The sequence below is a fragment of the Coregonus clupeaformis genome, chromosome 29, assembly GCF_020615455.1.
Source record: "Coregonus clupeaformis isolate EN_2021a chromosome 29, ASM2061545v1, whole genome shotgun sequence".
Taxonomy (NCBI): Eukaryota; Metazoa; Chordata; class Actinopteri; order Salmoniformes; family Salmonidae; genus Coregonus; species Coregonus clupeaformis.
The window spans coordinates 11,928,016-11,951,152 of NC_059220.1; the positions used below are offsets into that span (position 1 = coordinate 11,928,016).

The 23,137-nt window shown below is 47.0% G+C and overlaps 1 protein-coding gene across 2 annotated transcripts in view; it reads left to right on the top strand.

Moving 5' to 3' along the window:
- Window positions 1-23,137, top strand: part of fut8a (fucosyltransferase 8a (alpha (1,6) fucosyltransferase)) — a 177,483-nt gene that overhangs the window by 116,449 nt on the left and 37,897 nt on the right. For both annotated transcript variants that reach the window (XM_041854713.2, XM_045209108.1), the window contains 3 exons: window positions 15,591-15,712; window positions 18,739-18,901; window positions 19,258-19,372. In XM_041854713.2, coding sequence (XP_041710647.2) covers window positions 15,591-15,712; window positions 18,739-18,901; window positions 19,258-19,372 — 400 coding nt within the window. The remainder of the gene's footprint in view (window positions 1-15,590; window positions 15,713-18,738; window positions 18,902-19,257; window positions 19,373-23,137) is intronic.

The window sequence follows — 23,137 nt, forward strand, 5'->3', positions numbered from 1 at the left end:
CAAAGGGTATATAACAAAGTATTGAGAAACTTTTGTTATTGACCAAATACTTATTTTCCACCATAATTTGCAAATAAATTCATTAAAAATCCTACAATGTGATTTTCTGGATTTTTTTTTCTCATTTTGTCTGTCATAGTTGACGTGTACCTATGATGAAAATTACAGGCCTCTCTCATCTTTTTAAGTGGGAGAACTTGCACAATTGGTGGCTGACTAAATACTTTTTTCCCCCACTGTATTCCTATTCTTATATACATTACAATTATATTAGATCTTTAGAAAGAGGAGAAGCGCTGTGATACAATATGTTTTTGATCTGTTTTTTAAAGCTAAACTTGCTTTTTGCCTGAGTAACCTCTGGTGGCAGAGCATTCCACGATGATATGGCTCTATACTTAACTGAGCACCGTATTTGGTTTGGGTACTGTGAAGAAACACATAGTAGCGTGTCTGGTGGGGTATGTATGTATGTAGTGGTCAGCAGTGGCCAATGGCCATGGGCCAACCAGGAATAGGCCTCAATCAATCAATCAATACTTTTATTTAAAAAAAAACGTTTTACATCATCAGTTGTTACAAAGTTCTTAACAGATACCTATAGGGCTCTGGTCAAAGGTAGTGCACTTTAAGGGGAATACGGTGCGATTTGGGACACAAGCTGAGACCGCAGCAGTGTACTGAGTCTCTCTGAGGAAGTGCAGTAATGAGACTCCTGGCTGCACTGCTAACAGAGCTGCCTGAGTAGGACAGAGTGGGTGTATGTTTGTGTGTGTGTGTCTTCATGGTGGTGGGTGGTCAGCGGAGACCCCATTTTTTCTGCCAGAATTTCTGGGGACCCATTTCTTTACCAAGAATTTCTCGCAACCACAAATCTAATGGCAAACTTAAAATCTGTCAATTCCAATTTTACATAAACAAATAATCTTCAATTCATTGCATTTTCGTCTATTATCAAAATGAAAGGAAACCAGTAAATACATTTACTCAATAAATTGTATTTTTCTGACGTCATCAGAGAGCGCAGCTGAACACTGTATACTGGAAACACTCGGTTTGTTATTTTAACTAAAACATAACCAATCTTTGTTAAACATCAACACCAAAATTGTTTTTGCATGGATTCTGCGACACGGTTAGCTTTTAACAGCTAGGACCGCTATTTCTTGTCCCGGAATCCCGCTTAACTGACAGGTTAAAGTCTGCTTGAAAGAGACATTAACCTAGATAAGCTGCTAACGTTATCCATCAAGCTAACAAAGTTAGTCCCAGATGAGTTTTCCAATGGAGCCCTCTTTGTCTGGAGAAGTAAATGAACAGTTCCAGCGCTGTTGGAGCTGTATCTACTACGCTTTGTTTCGGGGCAAACTGGATCACTCAGAGTTCCAATGCAGCAATTGTTTGCTTGCCGAGGATTATAGGCTTAAGGTGGCTTCCTTGATCACTGAGGTAGCCAGCCTACGTAAGAAACTGGGGAAAACGCAGAGTGGAATGTTTACCTTTTCTACGCCGGTGGCTGGACGGTGTTCACGCATGTTGGATGGATCTCCGTCTTGTCGTTTGTCGTTATCCAACTGGCCGGTGTTGCCCGGAGTTCGTTTGCCAGGGGAGCCATCTCCTGCCTCTCCTCCCCCATCTGATAGCAGAATCGAAGGAGCACAGCAAGAGGAGCATGACAATCAACGATGGTCGCATGTAATGAGCCGTGGAAGCCAAAGACAGCGGCCTCCCGCAAAGCAGTCTACACTCCTAATGAGAGGCCCCGAGCGGATAAAAACAACAAATAGTTTAGCCGCCCTGGAGCCTGTTCTTCCTGCACCTTCGTCACTGTGGGTACCTGTGTATGCGGCCGCTGTGCCTACTCCTACGATTTTGAAGTCGACGTCGGCAACCTTCCGTCCCTCCTCTGGATCAAGCGGGGCTTCTCCATCTGTCGCAGGCCTGCACCATCCTGTGAATCGTGGAATTGGGCGGATTTCCTCGTCCTTCTCGCCAGTTGTGATTTTGGGCAGCTCCATGGTAAGAAATGTGACTGTTCAATGTCGTATCCCGGAGCTCGAGTAAATGACATTACTAAGCTGCTCCCGAATGTAATACGCCAGGACATGGACATCGATTATATCGTAGTCCATGTTGGTTTTAATGACATTATGAAGGGCAGCTCTGAACAGTTGAAACTGGATTTCAAAGAGCTGATTGACTCTCTGCTAGACACTAATAAAATACCCATCATATCTGGCCCTGTGCCCTCTCTGAATCGTGGTATTGAACGCTTTAGCAGGATTCTTTCTCTTCACAACTGGCTACATGATTATTGCAGCTCAATGGGTGTAACTTTTGTTGACAATTTCGATACCTTTCGGAAACAAACATGTTTTGTAAGGAGGATGGGAACTACCCAAATCATTTGGGTTCCTGGATCCTTTCAGAGCATTATAAGGCTGCATTGAGACAATGACTTATCAATGACCCAAGCCCAGCTCAGTTAATCCCTACCATTGTGTCGCTGAGTCATCATAATGCTTTCGCAAATGTACTGTAATGAAACAGGCAGGGAGCAGGCCTCGAACCCTCAACCTTCTAGCCCGAAGTCCAGCGCACCATCGACTGTGCCCCAAAAGCATGCTCACGTGGCAGAGTCGATATCTGCGCTTATAAACCCAGGGTCGTTACACAACTCCCTCCTTTCAAAGTGTGCGTCCTTGCGCTAGTTTACAACTCAACGTCTTACAGGAACGCGCTCAACGGCCAAGCACACGCATGTTCGTGGATGCAAGGTCTGATCACTTCTGACACCAATGTAATGAAACAGGCAGGGAGCAGGTCTCGAACCCTCAACCTTCTAGCCCGAAGTCCAGCGCGCCATCGACTGTGCCCCAAAAGCATGCTCACGTGGCAGAGTCGATATCCGTGCTTATAAACCCAGGGTCGTTAAATGTAAGTAACCAAATGTATGTCCCTCTAACTGCCCTGAATGCCTCTGCTGATCCTACAGCTATTGTATGCAGCAACCATGTGTCTATGAACCAGATTTATGCTGTTAGCACTAAGGCGGTGTGCGCTAGTAGGAAGTACACTCTGTGCAGCTCACCATGCACTAACATAAATAACATGAGAATATCTACTTCTGCTAAGCTTCCCAGTAAAGCAATGAAAACAAGCAAGCATCCAAGAAAAGTGCTCAAAATAACCCACGTTAACACATGTAGCCTAAGAAACAAGGTTAATTAAATGAATAACTTGATAGTAACAGATGACATTCATATTCTGACTCTCTCTGAAACTCACTTAGACTATACCTTTTGATGATACAGTGGTAGCAATACAAGGTTATAACATTTACAAAAAATACAGAAATGCCAGTGGTGAAGGTGTTGCCGTTTATATTCAGAACCATATTCCTGTAAAGATTAGAGAGGATCTCATGTTAAATACCGTTGAAGTAATATGGCTACAGGTTCATCTGCCTCACCTAAAGCCCATTCTTGTGGGAAGCTGCTATAGACCACCAAGTGCTAACAGTCAGTATCTGGATAACCTATATTTTCTGGGTGATTTAAATATTGACTGGCTTTCATCAAGCTGCCCACTCAAGAAAAAGTTTCAAACTGCAACCAGTGCATGCAACCTGGTTCAGGTTATCAGTCAACCTACCAGGGTAGTTACAAACAGCACAGGAATGAAATCATCAACATGTATTGATCACATCTTTACTAATGCTGCAGAAATGTGCTTGAAAGCAATATCCAGATCCATCGGATGTAGTGATCACAATATAGTAGCCATATCTAGGAAAACCAAAGTTCCAAAGGCTGGGCCTAATATAGTGTATAAGAGGTCATACAAGAGGTTTTGTAGTGATTCTTATGTTGATGTAAATAATATTTGTTGGTCCGTGGTGTGTAATGAGGAGCAAACAGACGTTGCACTTGACACATTTATGAAATAGCTTATCCCAGTTACTAATAAGCATGCACACATTAAGAACATGACTGTAAAAACTGTTAAATCCCCGTGGATTGATGAGGAATTGGGAAAAAGGCAAACTCAGCTCCATCATTCATTGAATTCATTACAAAACCGACTGATATTGCCAGCTACTTTTATGATTTTTTAATTGGCAAGATTAGCAAATTTAGGCATGACGTGCCAGCAACAAATGTTGACACTACACATCCAAGTATATCTGACCAAATTATGAAAGACAAGAATTGTAATTTTTAATTCCTTAAAGTGATTGTGGAAGAGGTGAAAAATATTTAGTTGTCTATCAACAATGACAAGCCACCGGGGTCTGACAACATGGATGGAAAATTACTGAGGATAATAGCGGACGATATTGCCACTCCTATTTGCCATATCTTCAATTTAAGCCTCCTAGATAGTGTTTGCCCTCAGGCCTGGAGGGAAGCAAAAGTCATTCCGCTACCTAAGAATAGTAAAGCCCCCTTTACTGGCTCAAATAGCCGACCAATCAGCCTGTTACAAACCCTTAGTAAAGTTTTGGAAAAAATTGTGTTTGACCAGATACAATGCTATTTTACAGTAAACAAATTGACAACAGACTTTCAGCACGCTTATAGGGAAGGACATTCAACAAGAACAGCACTTATACAAATGACTGATGATTGGCTGAGAGAAATTGATGGTAAAAACATTGTGAGGGCTGTTTTGTTAGACTTCAGTGCAGCTTTTGACATTATCGATCATAGTCTGCTGCTGGAAAAACCTATGTGTTATAGCTTTACACCCCCTGCTATATTGTGGATAAAGAGTTACCTGTCTAACAGAACACAGAGGGTGTTCTTTAATGGAAGCCTCTCCAACATAATCCACGTAGAATCAGGAATTCCCAAGGGCAGCTGTCTAGGCCCCTTACTTTTTTCAATCTTTACTAACGACATGCCACTGGCTTTGAGTAAAGCCAGTGTGTCTATGTATCCGGATGACTCAACACTATACACGTCAGCTACTACAGCAACTGAAATGACTGCAACACTTAACAAAGAGCTGCAGTTAGTTTCAGAATGGGTAGCAAGGAATAAGTTAGTCCTAAATATTTCCAAAACCAAAAACATTGTATTTGGGACAAATCATTCACTAAACCCTAAACCTCAACTAAATCTTGTAATAAATAATCTGGAAATTGAGCAAGTTGAGGTGACTAAACTGCTTGGAGTAACCCTGGATTGTAAACTGTCATGGTCAAAACATGTTGATACAACAGTAGCTAAGATGGGGAGGAGTATGTCCATAATAAAGTGCTGCTCTACCTTCTTAACAGCACTATCAACAAGGCAGGTCCTACAGGCTCCAGTTTTGTCGTCACCTGAACTACTGTTCAGTCGTGTGGTCAGGTGCCACAAAGAGGCTCAGAACAGGGCAGCACGGCTGGCCATTGGATGTACACAGAGAGCAGACATTAATAATATGCATATCAATCTCTCCTGGCTCAAAGTAGAGGAGAGATTGACTTCATCACTATATGTATGAGAGGTATTGACATGTTGAAAGCACCGAGCTGTCTGTTTAAACGACTAGCACACAGCTCAGACACCAATGCATACCTCATAAGTCTCTTCACAGTCCCCAAGTCCAGAACAGACTATGGGAGGTGCACAGTACTACATAGAGCCATGACTACATGGAACTCTATTCCACATCAGGTAACTGATGCAAGGAGTAGAATCAGATTTAAAAAACAGATAAAAATACACCTTATGGAACAGCGGGGACTGTGAAGCAACACAAACATAGGCACAGATACGTGCATACACACACGATAACATGGATTTAGTGTTTTAGATTTGTGGTAGTGGAGTATGGGCCTGAGGGCACACACTTAGTGGGTTGTGAATTCTTTAATGAATGTATTGTAATATTTTTAAAATTATATAACTGCCTTAATTTTGCCAGACCCCATGAAGAGTAGCTGCTGCCTTGGTATATTGTTCCGTACAATAAACTGTATTGTTTTTCACCCTTTTTTTAACATTTTGGCGACCCCAGTAGGGGTCACTAACCCCGACTTTGAATCCACTGTTCTAAGGGTTAATCTTTATTGTATATTGACTCAACGGTCAATTTAAATTGAAAGGCTAGCCCTGAGCACTTTCCCCCCCATCTCCCTTATCTGGGCTGTCAGTCATTCTGACAAGCTCCCTGTGGACGGACACACACACACACACACACACACACACACACACACACACACACACACACACACACACACACACACACACACACACACACACACACACACACACACACACACACATACAGTAATGATGAGCTCAGCAGACGGGGCAGTGCTGTTGTGTGTGTGTCTGTGTTTGTGTGTGTGTGTGTGTGTGTGTGTGTGACAGAGGTGTTGGGCGCTGCAGGTTAGATTGACCCCTCGCTGGTTGAGTGACGAGTGGGAGCTAGGGGGTAGTAGACCTCCTGTCTGTGATGTGGGGTTGACAGTAGGACCCCTAGAGAGAGGAGCAATGTGGAGAGACACTTTGATGACAGCACCATGCAGTGACAGGGGAGGAGATGTAGAATCCTGTTTGACAAAGACAGTGGTGTGTGTGTTTACCAGCAGGTGACCAAGCCTCAGTGTGTGTGTTCGCTGTACCACCATGTGTGATAGTCGGTCAGGGTCTGAGGACGGGTGGCAGTTTGTATTTGTATCTATTAGGATCTCCATTAATTCCTGCCAAGGCAGCAGCTACTCTTCCTGGGGTCCAAACACATTAAGGCACTTACATTACAAATATAACAAAAGATAAAACAGTACATCATATAACATTATTACACCACTACATACTGTATCTACAACACAAAATGTATAATACTACCATACAACAATATTACAATGCACGTGTGTGTAGAGTGCGTGTGCTAGCGTGTGTGTGCGTATGCATGTGTCTGTTCCTGTGTGTGTGTCTCTTCACAGTCCCCTTTGTTCCATAAGGTGTATTTTTATATAAATAAATAAATTATACTGCTTGCATTAGTTACCTGATGTGGAATAGAGTTCCATGTAGTCATGGCTCTATGTAGTTGGTGTTGTACTGTACTGTATGTGTCTTCCTGGTTGTCATTGTCTGTGGATCTTGCTATAGGCTCATCTGTTGGCGCTGAAGTGTGTTGTTTTGGTGCCTCAACTTGACCCTATTCAATTTAAAACTAGAAACCAGGTTCCCATTCTTCCAGAGTAGCGAAACAGGTGGTGTTTTCTACTAGGAATCCTTTAACCAGGTTTGAATAAGAAATTAAAGATAACTGACTGGTCGCTATGGTAGCTCACTCCAGAGTGGCTGTCTGCCTGCATGTCAGAATGCCTTTGTGTGAATAGCGATGGAGGGAGTGAGGGAGGGGGTAAATGGAGGAGAGAAGGAAGAGAAGGAGAGATAGAATTAGACTACCTTTGTGTGCGTAGCGATGGAGGGAGTGAGGGAGGGAGTGAGGGAGGGAGGAGGTAAATGGAGGAAGAGAAAGAGAAATGGAGGGACAAGTGGAGGCTGGCCAAGAAGATCTCCTGCAGCTGATTAGTAGAGGTGTTGACATTCCTTCTTCCTCTGCCACAGCCAGCAGACGTTATTATCCCTGGAGCTCGCCAACTACCTCAGGAATGCACAGAAGAATGTATAAAACAATCACTCTGCTCAGTGTGTGTGTGTGCTGCAGTAGTCTGGAATAATGACTCTGAAATACTCCTGACAGTCATTTATTTAGACATACACATGATGTAAATCACTGTTGGGACTGGGAGCATGTCAGTCACAGACTTCACTTTTTCAGGCACTTTTTATCTGTCCTTCATCTGAGCAGGGTTCTGAGTGTATTTTCTATTTCGTGGCAGTGGCATGACCATATCGGAGGCACATATCTAAAGCCAGACACATTAGCAAACATATTCCTATAGCTATGGTGACAGTAAAGTGAGTGTATTAGACGTTAAATCCATTAGTGTCACCTGAATGTCCTAATTAGGACCTGGTCCTTTATTTCACTGGCACTCAGACATACTCACACATTTACAGTAATACAGATATTCTGGCTTTAATGGACTTTAACAGACTCACTCACACACCATTCAAACACACATATCTCACCACTCAACCTACATATCTCACCACTCAACCTACATATCTCGCCACTCAACCTACGTATCTCACCACTTAACCTACATATCTCACCACTCAACCTACGTATCTCACCACTCAACCTATGTATCTCACCACTCAACCTACATATCTCACCACTCAACCTACGTATCTCACCACTCAACCTACATATCTCACCACTCAACCTACATATCTCGCCACTCAACCTACGTATCTCACCACTTAACCTACATATCTCACCACTCAACCTACGTATCTCACCACTCAACCTACGTATCTCCCCACTCAACCTACATATCTCACCACTCAACCTACATATCTCACCACTCAACCTACATACAGTGAGGGAAAAAAGTTTTTGATCCCCTGCTGATTTTGTAAGTTTGCCCACTGACAAAGAAATGATCAGTCTATAATTTTAATGGTAGGTTTATTTGAACAGTGAGAGACAGAATAACAACCAAAAAATCCAGAAAAAACGCATGTCAAAAATGTTATCAATTGATTTGCATTTTAATGAGGGAAATAAGTATTTGACCCCTCTGCAAAACATGACTTAGTACTTGGTGGCAAAACCCTTGTTTGCAATCAGAGGTCAGACGTTTCTTGTAGTTGGCCACCAGCTTTGCACTCATCTCAGGAGGGATTTGTCCCACTCCTCTTTGCAGATCTTCTCCAAGTCATTAAGGTTTCGAGGCTGACGTTTGGCAACTCGAAACTGCAGCTCCCTCCACAGATTTTCTATGGGATTAAGGTCTGGAGACTGGCTAGGCCACTCCAGGACCTTAATGTGCCTCTTCTTGAGCCACTCTTTTGTTGCCTTGGCCGTGTGTTTTGGGTCATTGTCATGCTGGAATACCCATCCACGACCCATTTTCAATGCCCTGGCTGAGGGAAGGAGGTTCTCACCCAAGATTTGACGGTACATGGCCCTGTCCATCGTCCCTTTGATGCGGTGAAGTTGTCCTGTCCCCTTAGCAGAAAAACACACCCAAAGCATAATGTTTCCACTTCCATGTTTGACGGTGGGGATGGTGTTCTTGGGGTCATAGGCAACATTCCTCCTCCTCCAAACACAGCGAGTTGAGTTGATGCCAAAGAGCTCAATTTTGGTCTCATCTGACCACAACACTTTAACCCAGTTCTCCTCTAAATCATTCAGATGTTCATTGGCAAACTTCAGATGGGCATGTATATGTGCTTTCTTGAGCAGGGGGACCTTGCGGGCGCTGCAGGATTTCAGTCCTTCACGACGTAGTGTGTTACCAATTGTTTTCTTGGTGACTATGGTCCCAGCTCCCTTGAGATCATTGACAAGATCCTCCCGTGTAGTTCTGGGCTGATTCCTCACCGTTCTCATGATCATTGCAACTCCACGAGGTGAGATCTTGCATGGAGCCCCAGGCCGAGGGAGATTGACAGTTATTTTGTGTTTCTTCCATTTGCGAATAATCGCACCAACTGTTGTCACCTTCTTACCAAGCTGCTTGGCGATGGTCTTGTAGCCCATTCCAGACTTGTGTAGGTCTACAATCTTGTCCCTGACATCCTTGGAGAGCTCTTTGGTCTTTGCCATGGTGGAGAGTTTGGAATCTGATTGATTGATTCTGTGGACAGGTGTCTTTTATACAGGTAACAAGCTGAGATTAGGAGCACTCCCTTTAAGAGTGTGCTCCTAATCTCAGTTTGTTACCTGTATAAAATACACCTGGGAGCCAGAAATCTTTCTGATTGAGAGGGGGTCAAATACTTATTTCCCTCATTAAAATGCAAATCAATTTATAACTTTTTTGACATGCGTTTTTCTGGATTTTTTGGTTGTTATTCTGTCTCTCACTGTTCAAATAAACCTACCATTAAAATTACAGACTGATCATTTCTTTCTTACGTATCTCACCACTCAACCTACGTATCTCACCACTCAACCTACGTATCTCACCACTCAACCTACTTATCTCACCACTCAACCTACGTATCTCACCACTCAACCTACATATCTCACCACTCAACCTACATATCTCACCACTCAACCTACATATCTCACCACTCAACCTACCTATCTCACCACTCAACCTACATATCTCACCACTCAACCTACGTATCTCACCACTCAACCTACGTATCTCACCACTCAACCTACATATCTCACCACTCAACCTACATATCTCACCACTCAACCTACATATCTCATCACTCAACCTACATATCTCACCACTCAACCTACGTATCTCACCACTCAACCTACGTATCTCACCACTCAACCTACGTATCAAAGGCTTCCTATTTCCTTTACAGTTTCCATTCATCCACAGCTACTGTAACTGCAGTGGTGAAACTGTGCAACGACCTCTTAAAGTTGTTGGGATTCCTTCCTCGCCCTCCTCTCAGCCATTCATTAAATGATTTCATGTATAACCTCTGGTCACTGTGTGTGGGTGGGTGGGTGGGTGTGTGTGAGACTCACGTGTTTTGCTCCAAGATGTTGCATTTTCTCTGATTCCCAGCGCTGGGTTGCAGCCAGAGACACTTTATTCCTAGCATCAGGCATCAGGGTGGCTTTTATTTTTACACGACCGGTGCTTTCAGCCTCTCTGTCCTCCCTCTTCTCCATATCAGCCTCTCTGTCCTCCCTCTTCTCCATATCAGCCTCTCTGTCCTCCCTCTTCTCCATATCAGCCTCTCTGTCCTCCCTCCTCTCCATATCAGCCTCTCTGTCCTCCCTCTTCTCCATATCAGCCTCTCTGTCCTCCCTCTTCTCCATATCAGTCTCTCTGTCCTCCCTCTTCTCCATATCAGCCTCTCTGTCCTCCCTCTTCTCCATATCAGTATCTCTGTCCTCCCTCTTCTCCATATCAGTCTCTCTGTCCTCCCTCTTCTCCATATCAGCCTCTCTGTCCTCCCTCTTCTCCATATCAGCCTCTCTGTCCTCCCTCTTCTCCATATCAGTCTCTCTGTCCTCCCTCTTCTCCATATCAGTCTCTCTCCTCCCTCTTCTCCATATCAGTCTCTCTGTCCTCCCTCTTCTCCATATCAGTCTCTCTGTCCTATCTCCTTTCCATCTCAGCCACTCTTCCAGCTTACCATCCATCCCATTGGAAGTAATGTCAGAACTCTGTATTTCAATATCCCGAGTGGCGCAGTGGTCTAAGGCACTGCATCGCCGTGCTAGCTGTGCCACTAGAGATCCTGGTTCGAATCCAGGCTCTGTCGTAGGGGAGGGAATGGCCGGCAGGGATGTAGCTCAGTTGGTAGAGCATGGTGTTTGCAACGCCAAGGTTGTGGGTTTGATTCCCACGGGGGGCCAGTATGAAAAAAATACAAATAATGTATGCACTCACTAACTGTAAATTGCTCTGGATAAGAGCTTCTGCTAAATGACTAAAATGTAGAGCTTCACTACAGAACATCATGAAATTTACAAATCTAAGTTTTTTGTACTCGCAGAGGCCAGACACTGATGCACTGAAGTGAGAGTTCAGTGCTGTGAACCTGATGGGGTGTCGAGATGGGAGTGAGTGGATTACTTTCTCTGTGGATGGCTTTCTCTGTGGATGGCTTTCCCTGTGGATGGCTTGTCCTGTGGATGGCTTTCCCTGTGTATGGCCTGTCCTGTGGATGGCTTTCCCTGTGTATGGCCTGTCCTGTGGATGGCTTTCCCTGTGTATGGCCTGTCCTGTGGATGGCTTGTCCTGTGGATGGCTTGTCCTGTGGATGGCTTGTCCTGTGGATGGCTTTCCCTGTGGATGGCTTGTCCTGTGGATGGTTTGTCCAGTGGATGGCTTGTCCTGTGGATGGCTTTCCCTGTGGATGGCTTGTCCTGTGGATGGCTTGTCCAGGGGATGGCCTGTCCTGTGGATGGCCTGTCCTGTGGATGGCTTGTCCTTTGGATGGCTTGTCCTCTGGATGGCTTGTCCTGTGGATGGCTTTCCCTGTGGATGGCTTGTCCTCTGGATGGCTTGTCCCAACCCTTTTGACATACAGAAGCTGGCTGCTCATCTAAACCCCAGACTCTCCTCTCCTCCTCTTCTGTCCTCGTCTCCTTCTCTCCTCTCTTCCTCTCACCTCATTTCATCCTTGACCAGCCATGAATGACATAAATATTTGACATTTCTGTTTCATCTCTGTACTGTGGCTGTGCATTCTTGATTAGTCAGGCATTGTGAACCTGATGGGATGTCGAGATGGGAGTGAGTGGATGACTTTCCCTGTGGATGGCTTTCTCTGTGGATGGCTTGTCCTGTGGATGGCTTTCCCTGTGTATGGCCTGTCCTGTGGATGGCTTGTCCTGTGGATGGCTTGTCCTGTGGATGGCTTTCTCTGTGGATGGCTTGTCCTGTGGATGGCTTTCCCTGTGTACGGCCTGTCCTGTGGATGGCTTGTCCTGTGGATGGCTTGTCCTGTGGATGGCTTTCCCTGTGTATGGCCTGTCCTGTGGATGGCTTGCCCTGTGGATGGCTTGTCCTGTGGATGGCTTTCCCTGATGGCTTGTCCTGTGGATGGCTTGTCCTGTGGATGGCTTGTCCAGTGGATGGCTTGTCCTGTGGATGGCTTTCCCTGTGGATGGCTTGTCCTGTGGATGGCTTGTCCAGTGGATGGCCTGTCCTGTGGATGGCCTGTCCTGTGGATGGCCTGTCCTGTGGATGGCCTGTCCTGTGGATGGCCTGTCCTGTGGATGGCCTGTCCTGTGGATGGCTTGTCCTGTGGATGGCTTGTCCTGTGGATGGCTTGTCCTGTGGATGGCTTGTCCAGTGGATGGCTTGTCCTGTGGATGGCTTTCCCTGTGGATGGCTTGTCCTGTGGATGGCTTGTCCAGTGGATGGCCTGTCCTGTGGATGGCCTGTCCTGTGGATGGCCTGTCCTGTGGATGGCTTGTCCTGTGGATGGCTTGTCCTGTGGATGGCCTGTCCTGTGGATGGCCTGTCCTGTGGATGGCTTTCCCTGTGGATGGCTTGTTCTGTGGATGGCTTTCCCTGTGGATGGCTTGTCCTGTGGATGGCCTGTCCTGTGGATGGCCTGTCCTGTGGATGGCCTGTCCTCTGGATGGCTTGTCCTGTGGATGGCTTGTCCTCTGGATGGCTTGTCCTGTGGATGGCTTTCCCTGTGGATGGCTTGTCCTCTAGATGGCTTGTCCCAACCCTTTTGACATACAGAAGCTGGCTGCTCATCTAAACCCCAGACCCTCCTCTCCTCCTCTTCTGTCCTCGTCTCCTTCTCTCCTCTCTTCCTCTCACCTCATTTCATCCTTGACCAGCCATGAATGACATAAATATTTGACATTTCTGTTTCATCTCTGTACTGTGGCTGTGCATTCTTGATTAGTCAGGCATTGTGAACCTGATGGGATGTCGAGATGGGAGTGAGTGGATGACTTTCCCTGTGGATGGCTTTCTCTGTGGATGGCTTGTCCTGTGGATGGCTTTCCCTGTGTATGGCCTGTCCTGTGGATGGCTTGTCCTGGGGATGGCTTGTCCTGTGGATGGCTTTCCCTGTGGATGGCTTGTCCTGTGGATGGCTTGTCCTGTGGATGGCTTGTCCAGTGGATGGCTTGTCCTGTGGATGGCTTTCCCTGTGGATGGCTTGTCCTGTGGATGGCTTGTCCAGTGGATGGCCTGTCCTGTGGATGGCTTGTCCTGTGGATGGCTTGTCCTGTGGATGGCCTGTCCTGTGGATGGCCTGTCCTGTGGATGGCTTTCCCTGTGGATGGCTTGTCCTGTGGATGGCTTTCCCTGTGGATGGCCTGTCCTGTGGATGGCCTGTCCTGTGGATGGCCTGTCCTGTGGATGGCCTGTCCTCTGGATGGCTTGTCCTTTGGATGGCTTGTCCTCTGGATGGCTTGTCCTGTGGATGGCTTTCCCTGTGGATGGCTTGTCCTCTGGATGGCTTGTCCCAATCCTTTTGACATACAGAAGCTGGCTGCTCATCTAAACCCCAGACTCTCCTCTCCTCCTCTTCTGTCCTCCTCTCTTTCTCTCCTCTCTTCCTCTCACCTCATTTCATCCTTGACCAGCCATGAATGACATAAATATTTGACATTTCTGTTTCATCTCTGTACTGTGGTTGTGCATTCTTGATTAGTCAGGCATTGTGATGTGACCAACCACACACACACACAGACACGCACACACACACACACACACACACACACACACACACACACACACACACACACTCACAGGGAAGCCCGCTGTTTGCCATTACAGAACGCCACGCATAATTTCATGTCACAGTTGCCTGCTATAGACACATATTTATTCTCAGCTAGGCTTCCTAGATAAGACTGCTGTCTATGCTGCCTGCTGCATCCGTGGAGACACAGGTCGGGATATCAGTCACCATGGTTACTCTCACATACTACTCAGTTCATATGTTTTCAGGTCATACACTATATGAGGTAGTAATATTCAGAATGCCTTGTCCTCTACATGGTGTGTACAGAATGCACCTGAACACACCCTTCTTTAACTGACCCAAACTACTTCTCTCTCTTCTACGAGGAGCTGCCAGGGGCTGTAGCTTTCTTCTCGGCAGGACGTAGGGTGATGAATAGCTACTGCCAGTGAATGAATTGCCTTGCGGTCATTGGTTGTTCTCACACCTCACCACTGATCATTCTAAACATACACACACACACACAAACACACGGTCGACTCTCATACTTCACCTCTGATCATTGCATTAAATTGGCGCTGGGAGGTGGGAGTGAGCGCAGCCAAACGCAAAGCCCCCAGGGAAATCAGCCTGCCGACATCCACCTTGACCTAGCAGGACAGGCACACACAGACCTATACTGTACACACACACACACACACACACACACACACACACGCAAACACACACACACGCAAACACACACACACACCTATACTGTACACACACACACACAGACACACACACCTATACTGTACACACACACACACACACCTATACTGTACACACACACACACACACACCTATACTGTACACACGCACACAGACACACACACATATACTGTACACACACACTGTACACACACACGCACACACGGCTGGACACTTAGTGTGAAACAACTCCTCCCTGCTCCAGGCCCTCTCACTGATAGGTTAGCTGTATTCCAGACTGACCCCTCATTTCCTCTCCCCTGTCTCTAGGTTACCAGAGGGCCGGGAGAGTGCAGGCATAGTGACCTCTAACCTCTGACCTCTCCTCTCCCCCTCTACTGTAGGTTACCAGAGGGTCAGTCTGACGGGGGCCAGTTGGTGAGTGCAGGGAGACTGACCTCTAACCTCTGACCTCTCCTCTCCCCCTGTACTGTAGGTTACCAGAGGGTCAGTCTGACGGGAGCCAGGTGGTGAGCCAGGGAGACTGACCTCTAACCTCTGACCTCTCCTCTCCCCCTGTACTGTAGGTTACCAGAGGGTCAGTCTGACGGGAGCCAGGTGGTGAGCCAGGGAGACTGACCTCTAACCTCTGACTTCTCCTCTCCCCCTGTACTGTAGGTTACCAGAGGGTCAGTCAGACGGGAGCCAGGTGGTGAGCGCAGGGAGACTGCGGACCCTGGAGGAGCAGCTGATCAGAGCTAAAGAACAGATCAACTCCTATCGTAGCCTGCCTGGAGATGGTGAGACACACACAACCACGTGCACGGACACACACACACACATTGGGTTAAAGCTGAAGTTGAGATGCCCATAAGCACAGATATAGGATGGGCTTACTTACCCTCAATCAGGTGTTGAACTATGTACACTACATGACCAAAAGTATGTGGACACCTGCTCGTCGAACATCTCATTCCAAAATATTGGGCATTAATATGGAGTTGGTTCCCCTTTGCTGATATAACAGCCTCCACTCTTCTGGGAAGGCTTTCCACTAGATGTTAGAACATTGCTGCGGGGACTTCCATTCAGCCACAAGAGCATTAGTGAGGTTGGGCGCTGATGTTGGGCAATTAGGCCTGGCTCGCAGTCGGCGTTCCAATTCATCCTAAAGGTGTTCAATGGGGTTGAGGTCAGGGCTCTGTGCAGGCCAGTCAAGTTCTTCTACACTGATTTATGTATGGACCTCACTTTGTGCACAGGGGCATTGTCATGCTGAAACAGGAAAGGGCCTTCCCCAAACTGTTGCCACAAAGTTGGAAGCACAGAATAATCTAGAATGACATTGTATGTTGTAGCGTTAAGATTTCCCTTCACTGGAACTAAGGGGCCTTGCACGAACCATGAAAAACAGCCCCAGACCATTATTCCTCCTCCACCAAACTTTACAGTTGGCACTATGCATTCAGACAGGTAGTGTTTTCCTAGCAGTCGCCAAACTCAGATTCGTCCATCGGACTGCCAGATTGTGAAGTGTGATTCATCATTCTAGAGAACGCGTTTCCACTGCTCCAGAGTCCAATGGCGGCGAGCTTTACACCACTCCAGCCGACGCTTGGAATTGCGCATGTTCATCTTAGGCTTGTGTGTGGCTGCTCGGCCATGGAAACCCGTTTCATGAAGCTCCTGATAAACAGTTATTGTGCTGACGTTGCTTCCAGAGGCAGTTTGGAACTCGGTAGTGAGTGTTGCAACAGAGGACAGGCGATTTTTACACACTACGCTCTTCAGCACTCGGCGGTCCCATTCTGTGAGCTTGTGTGTCCTACCACTTTGCGGTTGAGCCGTTGTTGCTCCTAGACGTTTCCACTTCACAATAGCACCCCCACACCATAACACCTCCTCCATGCTTTACAGTGGGAAATACACATGCAGAGATCATCCGTTCACCCACACTGCGTCTCACAAAGACACGGGGGTTGGAACCAAAAATCTCAAATTTGGACTCCAGACAAAAGGACACATTTCCACCGGTCTAATGTCCATTGCTCGTGTTTCTTGGCCCAAGCAAGTCTCTTCTTCTTATTGGTGTCCTTTAGTAGTGGTTTCTTTGCAGAAATTCAACCATGAAGGCCTGATTCACACAGTATCCTCTGAACAGTTGATGTTGAGATGTGTCTGTTACTTGAACTCTGTGAAGCATTTATTTGGGCTGCAATTTCTGAGGCTGGTAACTTTAATGAACTTATCCTCTGCAGCAGAGGTAACTCTGGGTCTTCCATTCCTGTGGTGGTCCAGTTTCATCATAGCGCTTGATGGATTTTGCGACTGCACTTGAAGAAACTTTCAAAGTTCTTGAAATGTTCCGTATTGACTGACCTTCATGTCTTAAAGTAATGATGGACTGTCATTTCTCTTTGCTTATTTGAGCTGTTCTTGCCATAATATGGACTTGGTCTTTTACCAAATAGGGCTATCTTCTGATAACCCCCCCACCTTGTCACAACACAACTGATTGGCTCAAACGATTAAGAAGGAAATTAATTCCACAAATTAACTTTTAAGAAGGCACACGTGTTAATTGAAATGCATTCCAGGTGACTACCTCATGAAGCTGGTTGAGAGAATGTCAAGCATGTGCAAAGCTGTCATCAAGGCAAAGGGTGGCTATTTGAAGAATCTCAAATATAAAATATGTTTGGATTTGTTTAACACTTATTTGGTTACTACATGATTCAAAATGTTTTATTTCATAGTTTTGATGTCTTCACTATTATTCTAATAGTAAAATAGTAAAAATAAAGAAAAACCCTTGAATGAGTAGGTGTTCTAAAACGTTTGACTGGTACTGTATATATAAATATATATTTACAAAAAATTGGAAATGATGCAGACAATTACATTGATGGAAGCTACAATCTATCAGCAGTATTAAAGCTGATCTACCCCCTAAAAACAATACCAAATAAATAAATAAAACTATCTAACAATGTTTTAAAGTCTACTTTAGATTACTTGTCCCGTAGAAGCAATGTAACAATGCTTTAAAGGATACGTTAGGCTACTTGTCCTGTAGAAGCAATGTAACAATGCTTTAAAGGCTATTTTAGGCTACTTGTCCTGTAGAAGCAATGTAACAATGCTTTAAAGGCTACTTTAGGCTACTTGTCCAGTAGAAACAATCTAACAATGCATTAAAGGCTACTTTAGGCTACTTATCCCGTAGAAACAATGTAAAAATGCTTTAAAGGCTAATTTAGTCCCATAGAAACAATAGCAGGTCAGTTCAATATTAGGAAACTGGCTCTGACCTTGTAGTACTAGCATGACCTTAACTTAACCTCTGTGGCATGATTTCCCACGAAGTGTAATGAAGTAGGAAGAAGTGGGCCCAGGCATGAGACTGATCTAAGGACAGTTTGCACTTTCCCTTTTAAAGGGTGAGGGTATGTTAATCCTGGATCTGTCTCTAAGGGCAAACTTTATTGTCCATTGAAATGGAAATGTGTCTTTTCGCTGCGCACACACGGCACACCGAAGAGGCTCAGCAGCAGAGCAGCACCCCTGGAGCAGGTTAGGGGTTAAGTGCCTTGCTCAAGGGATCAGCTGACTGTGTGTGGTGTGAGGTCCTGTGTGTTAAGCTGATCCAGGATCTGTGTCTAAGGGCAACCACCACCTGGGGCTACAGAAAATCTCAGATGAATGTGTGTGTGCATTATCCTGTGTGTGTTTTCTCCCAAAATGCTTTGGATGGAATCATAAAGATTTTTGGAAAACATTTAAATTTCCCTCCTGTGAGTGACCATGTGTATTTTGTTATTTCCAGGGCCAGGTAGAAACCAGGAGGAGCTGCGGAGGAAAATAGAGAATGGGGTCAAGGAGATCTGGTACTTTGTCCGCAGTGAGGTCAAGAAGCTGGGTCACATGGAGCAGGGAGACCTGCAGAAACACATTGACACATTGTTGCAGGAGCTGGGACACCAGCAGAGGTACTGTACACACACACACTCACGCTCTCATGCACACAAGCACACACACACACACACACACACACTTAAGTCCTAGGCTTCTATAAGGAGCGTAGGCCCTTGACGAATGTCCTCCATCTCACTCGGTTTGGGGCAAGCTTTTCTGGGTCGCACCAGTTGAGACCGCTCGCAAACTTTCACTCTCGGAAAGTGTACTCTCCTATTTCACACACAGACACACATTTACACCAGAACACACATGGATAAAATATGTTACATAATGCACCATGGAAGCCTTACAAAGTTGGGACCCAGCTGTGACCTCTAACCTTTAACCCTGTGTTAATGTACTGTACTGTGTGTGTGTGTGACCCCAGGTCAATCATGACTGACCTGCACTACCTGAGCCAGGCTGACGGAGCAGGAGACTGGAGAGAGAAGGAGGCCTCGGACCTGTCTGACCTGGTACAGAACAGGATCACGTACCTCCAGGTAAAATTACTGTATGTCTACAACACAACTCAACACCTAGTACCATACCTCCAGTTATGTTCACAACACAGCTCAACACCTAGGACCATACCTCCAGTTATGACCACAACACAGCTCAACACCTAGTACCATACCTCCAGTTATGTTCACAACACAGCTCAACACCTAGGACCATACCTCCAGTTATGACCACAACACAGCTCAACACCTAGTACCATACCTCCAGTTATGTCCACAACACAACTCAACACCTAGGACCATACCTCCAGTTATGTCCGCAACACAACTCAACACCTAGGACCATACTTCCAGTTATGTTCACAACACAACTCAACACCTAGGACCATACTTCCAGTTATGTTCACAACACAGCTCAACACCTAGACCATACCTCCTGTTATGTCCACAACACAACTCAACACCTAGTACCATACTTCCAGTTATGTCCGCAACACAGCTCAACACCTAGGACCATACCTCCAGTTATGTTCACAACACAGCTCAACACCTAGGACCATACTTCCAGTTATGTTCACAACACAGCTCAACACCTAGGACCATACTTCCAGTTATGTTCACAACACAGCTCAACACCTAGTACCATACCTCCAGTTATGTCCACAACACAACTCAACACCTTGGGCCATACTTCCAGTTATGTTCACAACACAGCTCAACACCTAGTACCATACTTCCAGTTATGTTCACAACACAGCTCAACACCTAGGACCATACTTCCAGTTATGTTCACAACACAGCTCAACACCTAGGACCATACTTCCAGTTATGTTCACAACACAGCTCAACACCTAGGACCATACTTCCAGTTATGTTCACAACACAGCTCAACACCTAGGACCATACCTCCAGTTATGTCTACAACACAACTCAACACCTAGGACACATATGGACGCCCACAGGAAAGCAGGTTGAGCTTTTACCACACATATGGAAGCCTTTTAGCTCACACAAGGGGCTGGTTAGAATCCATGTGGGGATATTCCACACATACCATGTGTGCATGGTGGTTCATTGGATCGTCTATATTCCCACACTTGCGTATCATTAACTTTAGCTGATCAATTAATCAACCAATGAAAATCTGTATAGCTCTTTTTCTAGCAACTTCTGTCACGGTGTGAGGTGTGATTTGAAGGATTCAGGTGCAGGAGGGCAAATCAAAGAATAAAAGGTTTATTCCGAACACAGTAGTAGGCAGCAATGAGTCAAACACTTCAGTGCGGAAAACAGGCGCACTGGAAAACAACGAAGCACACGGGTGAAAATAACCCGGTGATACAAAATAACAAAGAGCTCCACCGAGCTAATCCAACCACCACAATGAGATGAGGAAGTGGCTAGAAGGCCGGTGACGGCGAATCCCGAAGCCTACCCGAACAAGGAGAAGAGGCAGCCTCAGAGTAAGTCGTGACAGTACCCCCCCTTGATGCGCAGCTCCAGCAGCGAGCCGACACCGGCCTCGGGGACGACCAGGAGGACGCGGAGCAGGGCGAGCCGGATGGTGATGGTGGAAATCCCGCAACAGGGAGGGATCGAGGATATCCCTCACCGGGACCCAGCATCGCTCCTCCGGACCGTACCCCTCCCACTCCACGAGGTACTGAAGGCCCCCCACCCGACTCCTCGAATCCAGGATGGAACGGACGGAGTACGCCGGGGCCCCCTTGATGTCCAGAGGGGGCGGCGGGACCTCCCGCACCTCAGACTCCTGGAGCGGACCAACCACCACCGGCCTGAGGAGAGACACATGGAACGAGGGGTTAATGCGGTAATCTGGAGGGAGTAGTAACCAATAAGTAACCTCATTTATTCTCCTCAGGACTTTGAACGGCCCCACAAACCGCGGGCTCAGCTTCCGGCAGGGCAGGCGGAGGGGCAGATTCCGGGTCGAGAGCCAGACTCGATCACCCGGTACAAAGACTGGGGCCTCACTGCGGTGGCGGTCAGTGTTGGCCTTCTGGCGATGCACGGCGCGTTGGAGGTGGACGTGAGCAGTGTTCCACGTCTCCTCCGCGCGCTGAAACCAGTCATCCACCGCAGGAGCCTCGGTCTGGCTCTGATGCCACGGTGCCAGAACCGGCTGATAACCTAAAACACATTGAAATGGCGTTAGGTTAGTGGAGGAGTGGCGGAGAGAGTTCTGGGCATATTCGGCCCATGGCAAGAATACCGACCACTCTCCCGGCCGGTCCTGGCAGTAGAACCGCAGGAACCTACCCACATCCTGATTCACCCGTTCCACCTGCCCATTAGACTCTGGGTGAAAACCAGTGGTCAGGCTGACCGAGACCCCCAGACGTTCCATGAATGCCTTCCAGTCCCTGGATGTGAACTGCGGACCCCGGTCAGACACTATGTCCTCTGGCACCCCGTAGTGCCGGAAGACGTGTGTAAACAGGGCCTCCGCAGTCTGCAGGGCTGTGTGGGGACCGGCAGAGGAAGGAGGCGGCAGGCTTTGGAAAAGCGGTCCACAACGACCAGGATGGTGGTGTTACCTTGAGAGAGGGGCTGTAAGGAAGTCAATACACAAGTGGGACCATGGTCGTTGTGGAACTGGTAAGGGCTGTAATTACCCGCTGTGAGGTGCCTAGGTGCCTTACTCTGGGCGCACACCGAGCAGGAGGAGACATACACCCTCACGTCCTTAGCCAAGGTAGGCCACCAGTACTTTCCAGTCAGGCAGCGCACTGTACGACCGATACCTGGGTGACCAGAGGAGATCTCTGGAGTGTGTACAACCTGGTGCATGTCCGAGAGAGGGACGAGTGGAAGACAGCATTCAGCACAACCACGGGGCATTACGAAAACCTGGTGATGCCTTACGGTTTGATGAATGCTCCATCTGTAGATCTAATTTTGTGAAAAAGCATGCCCCATGCATTAACTTGATCACAGATGGAATGAGGGGTAGAGGATAACTATAACGTATTTTCCCCTTGTTCAGTGCTCGGTAATCAATGCAAGGGCGCAGACCTCCGTCTTTCTTCTTCACAAAAAAGATACTTGAGGAGGCGGGCGAAGTGGAGGGACGTATGAACCCCTGGTGCAGGGACTCGGAGACGTATGTCTCCATAGCCTCCGTTTCAGCCTTCGACAAGCGATACACATGACTTCTGGGAGGCACAGCATCTACCCGGAGGTTTATCCCCCGCCCGATTAGGTGGTGATTTGGTCGCCTGCGTTTTGGAAAAAATGTGTGCGCCAAATCGAGGTATTTGGGGGGAATGCACACGGTGGAGGTAGTGTCTGGACTTTCCACTGTGGTTGCACCAACGGAAACACCTAGACATCTACCCTGACACTCTCGCAGGCCCCTTCCAGGACATCCTCTAGCAGCCAGCAGGTTGTCCAACCGGATGGCCATGTCCACCAGTTGATTGAGGGACAACATAGTGTCCCGGCAGGCTAGCTCCCTTCGGACGTCCTCTCGCAGGCTGCACCGGAAGTGGTAGATGAGGGCTCGCTTGTTCCACCCGGACCCAGCCGTTAGAGTCCGAAACTCCAGGGCAAAGTCCTGCGCGTTCCTCGTACCCTGCCTCAGGTGGACCAGCCGCTCGCCCGCCTCTCTACCTTCGGGCGGGTGGTCAAAGACTGCCTGGAAGAGGCGAGCGAACTCCCCGTAGTTATCCAACGCGGCTCATCCTTCCCTCCAAACCGCGTCGGCCCACTCCAGGGCTTTCCCTGAGAGACAGGAGACGAGGGCGGACACCTTCTCCCGCTCTGATGGAGCCGGGCTGATGGTTG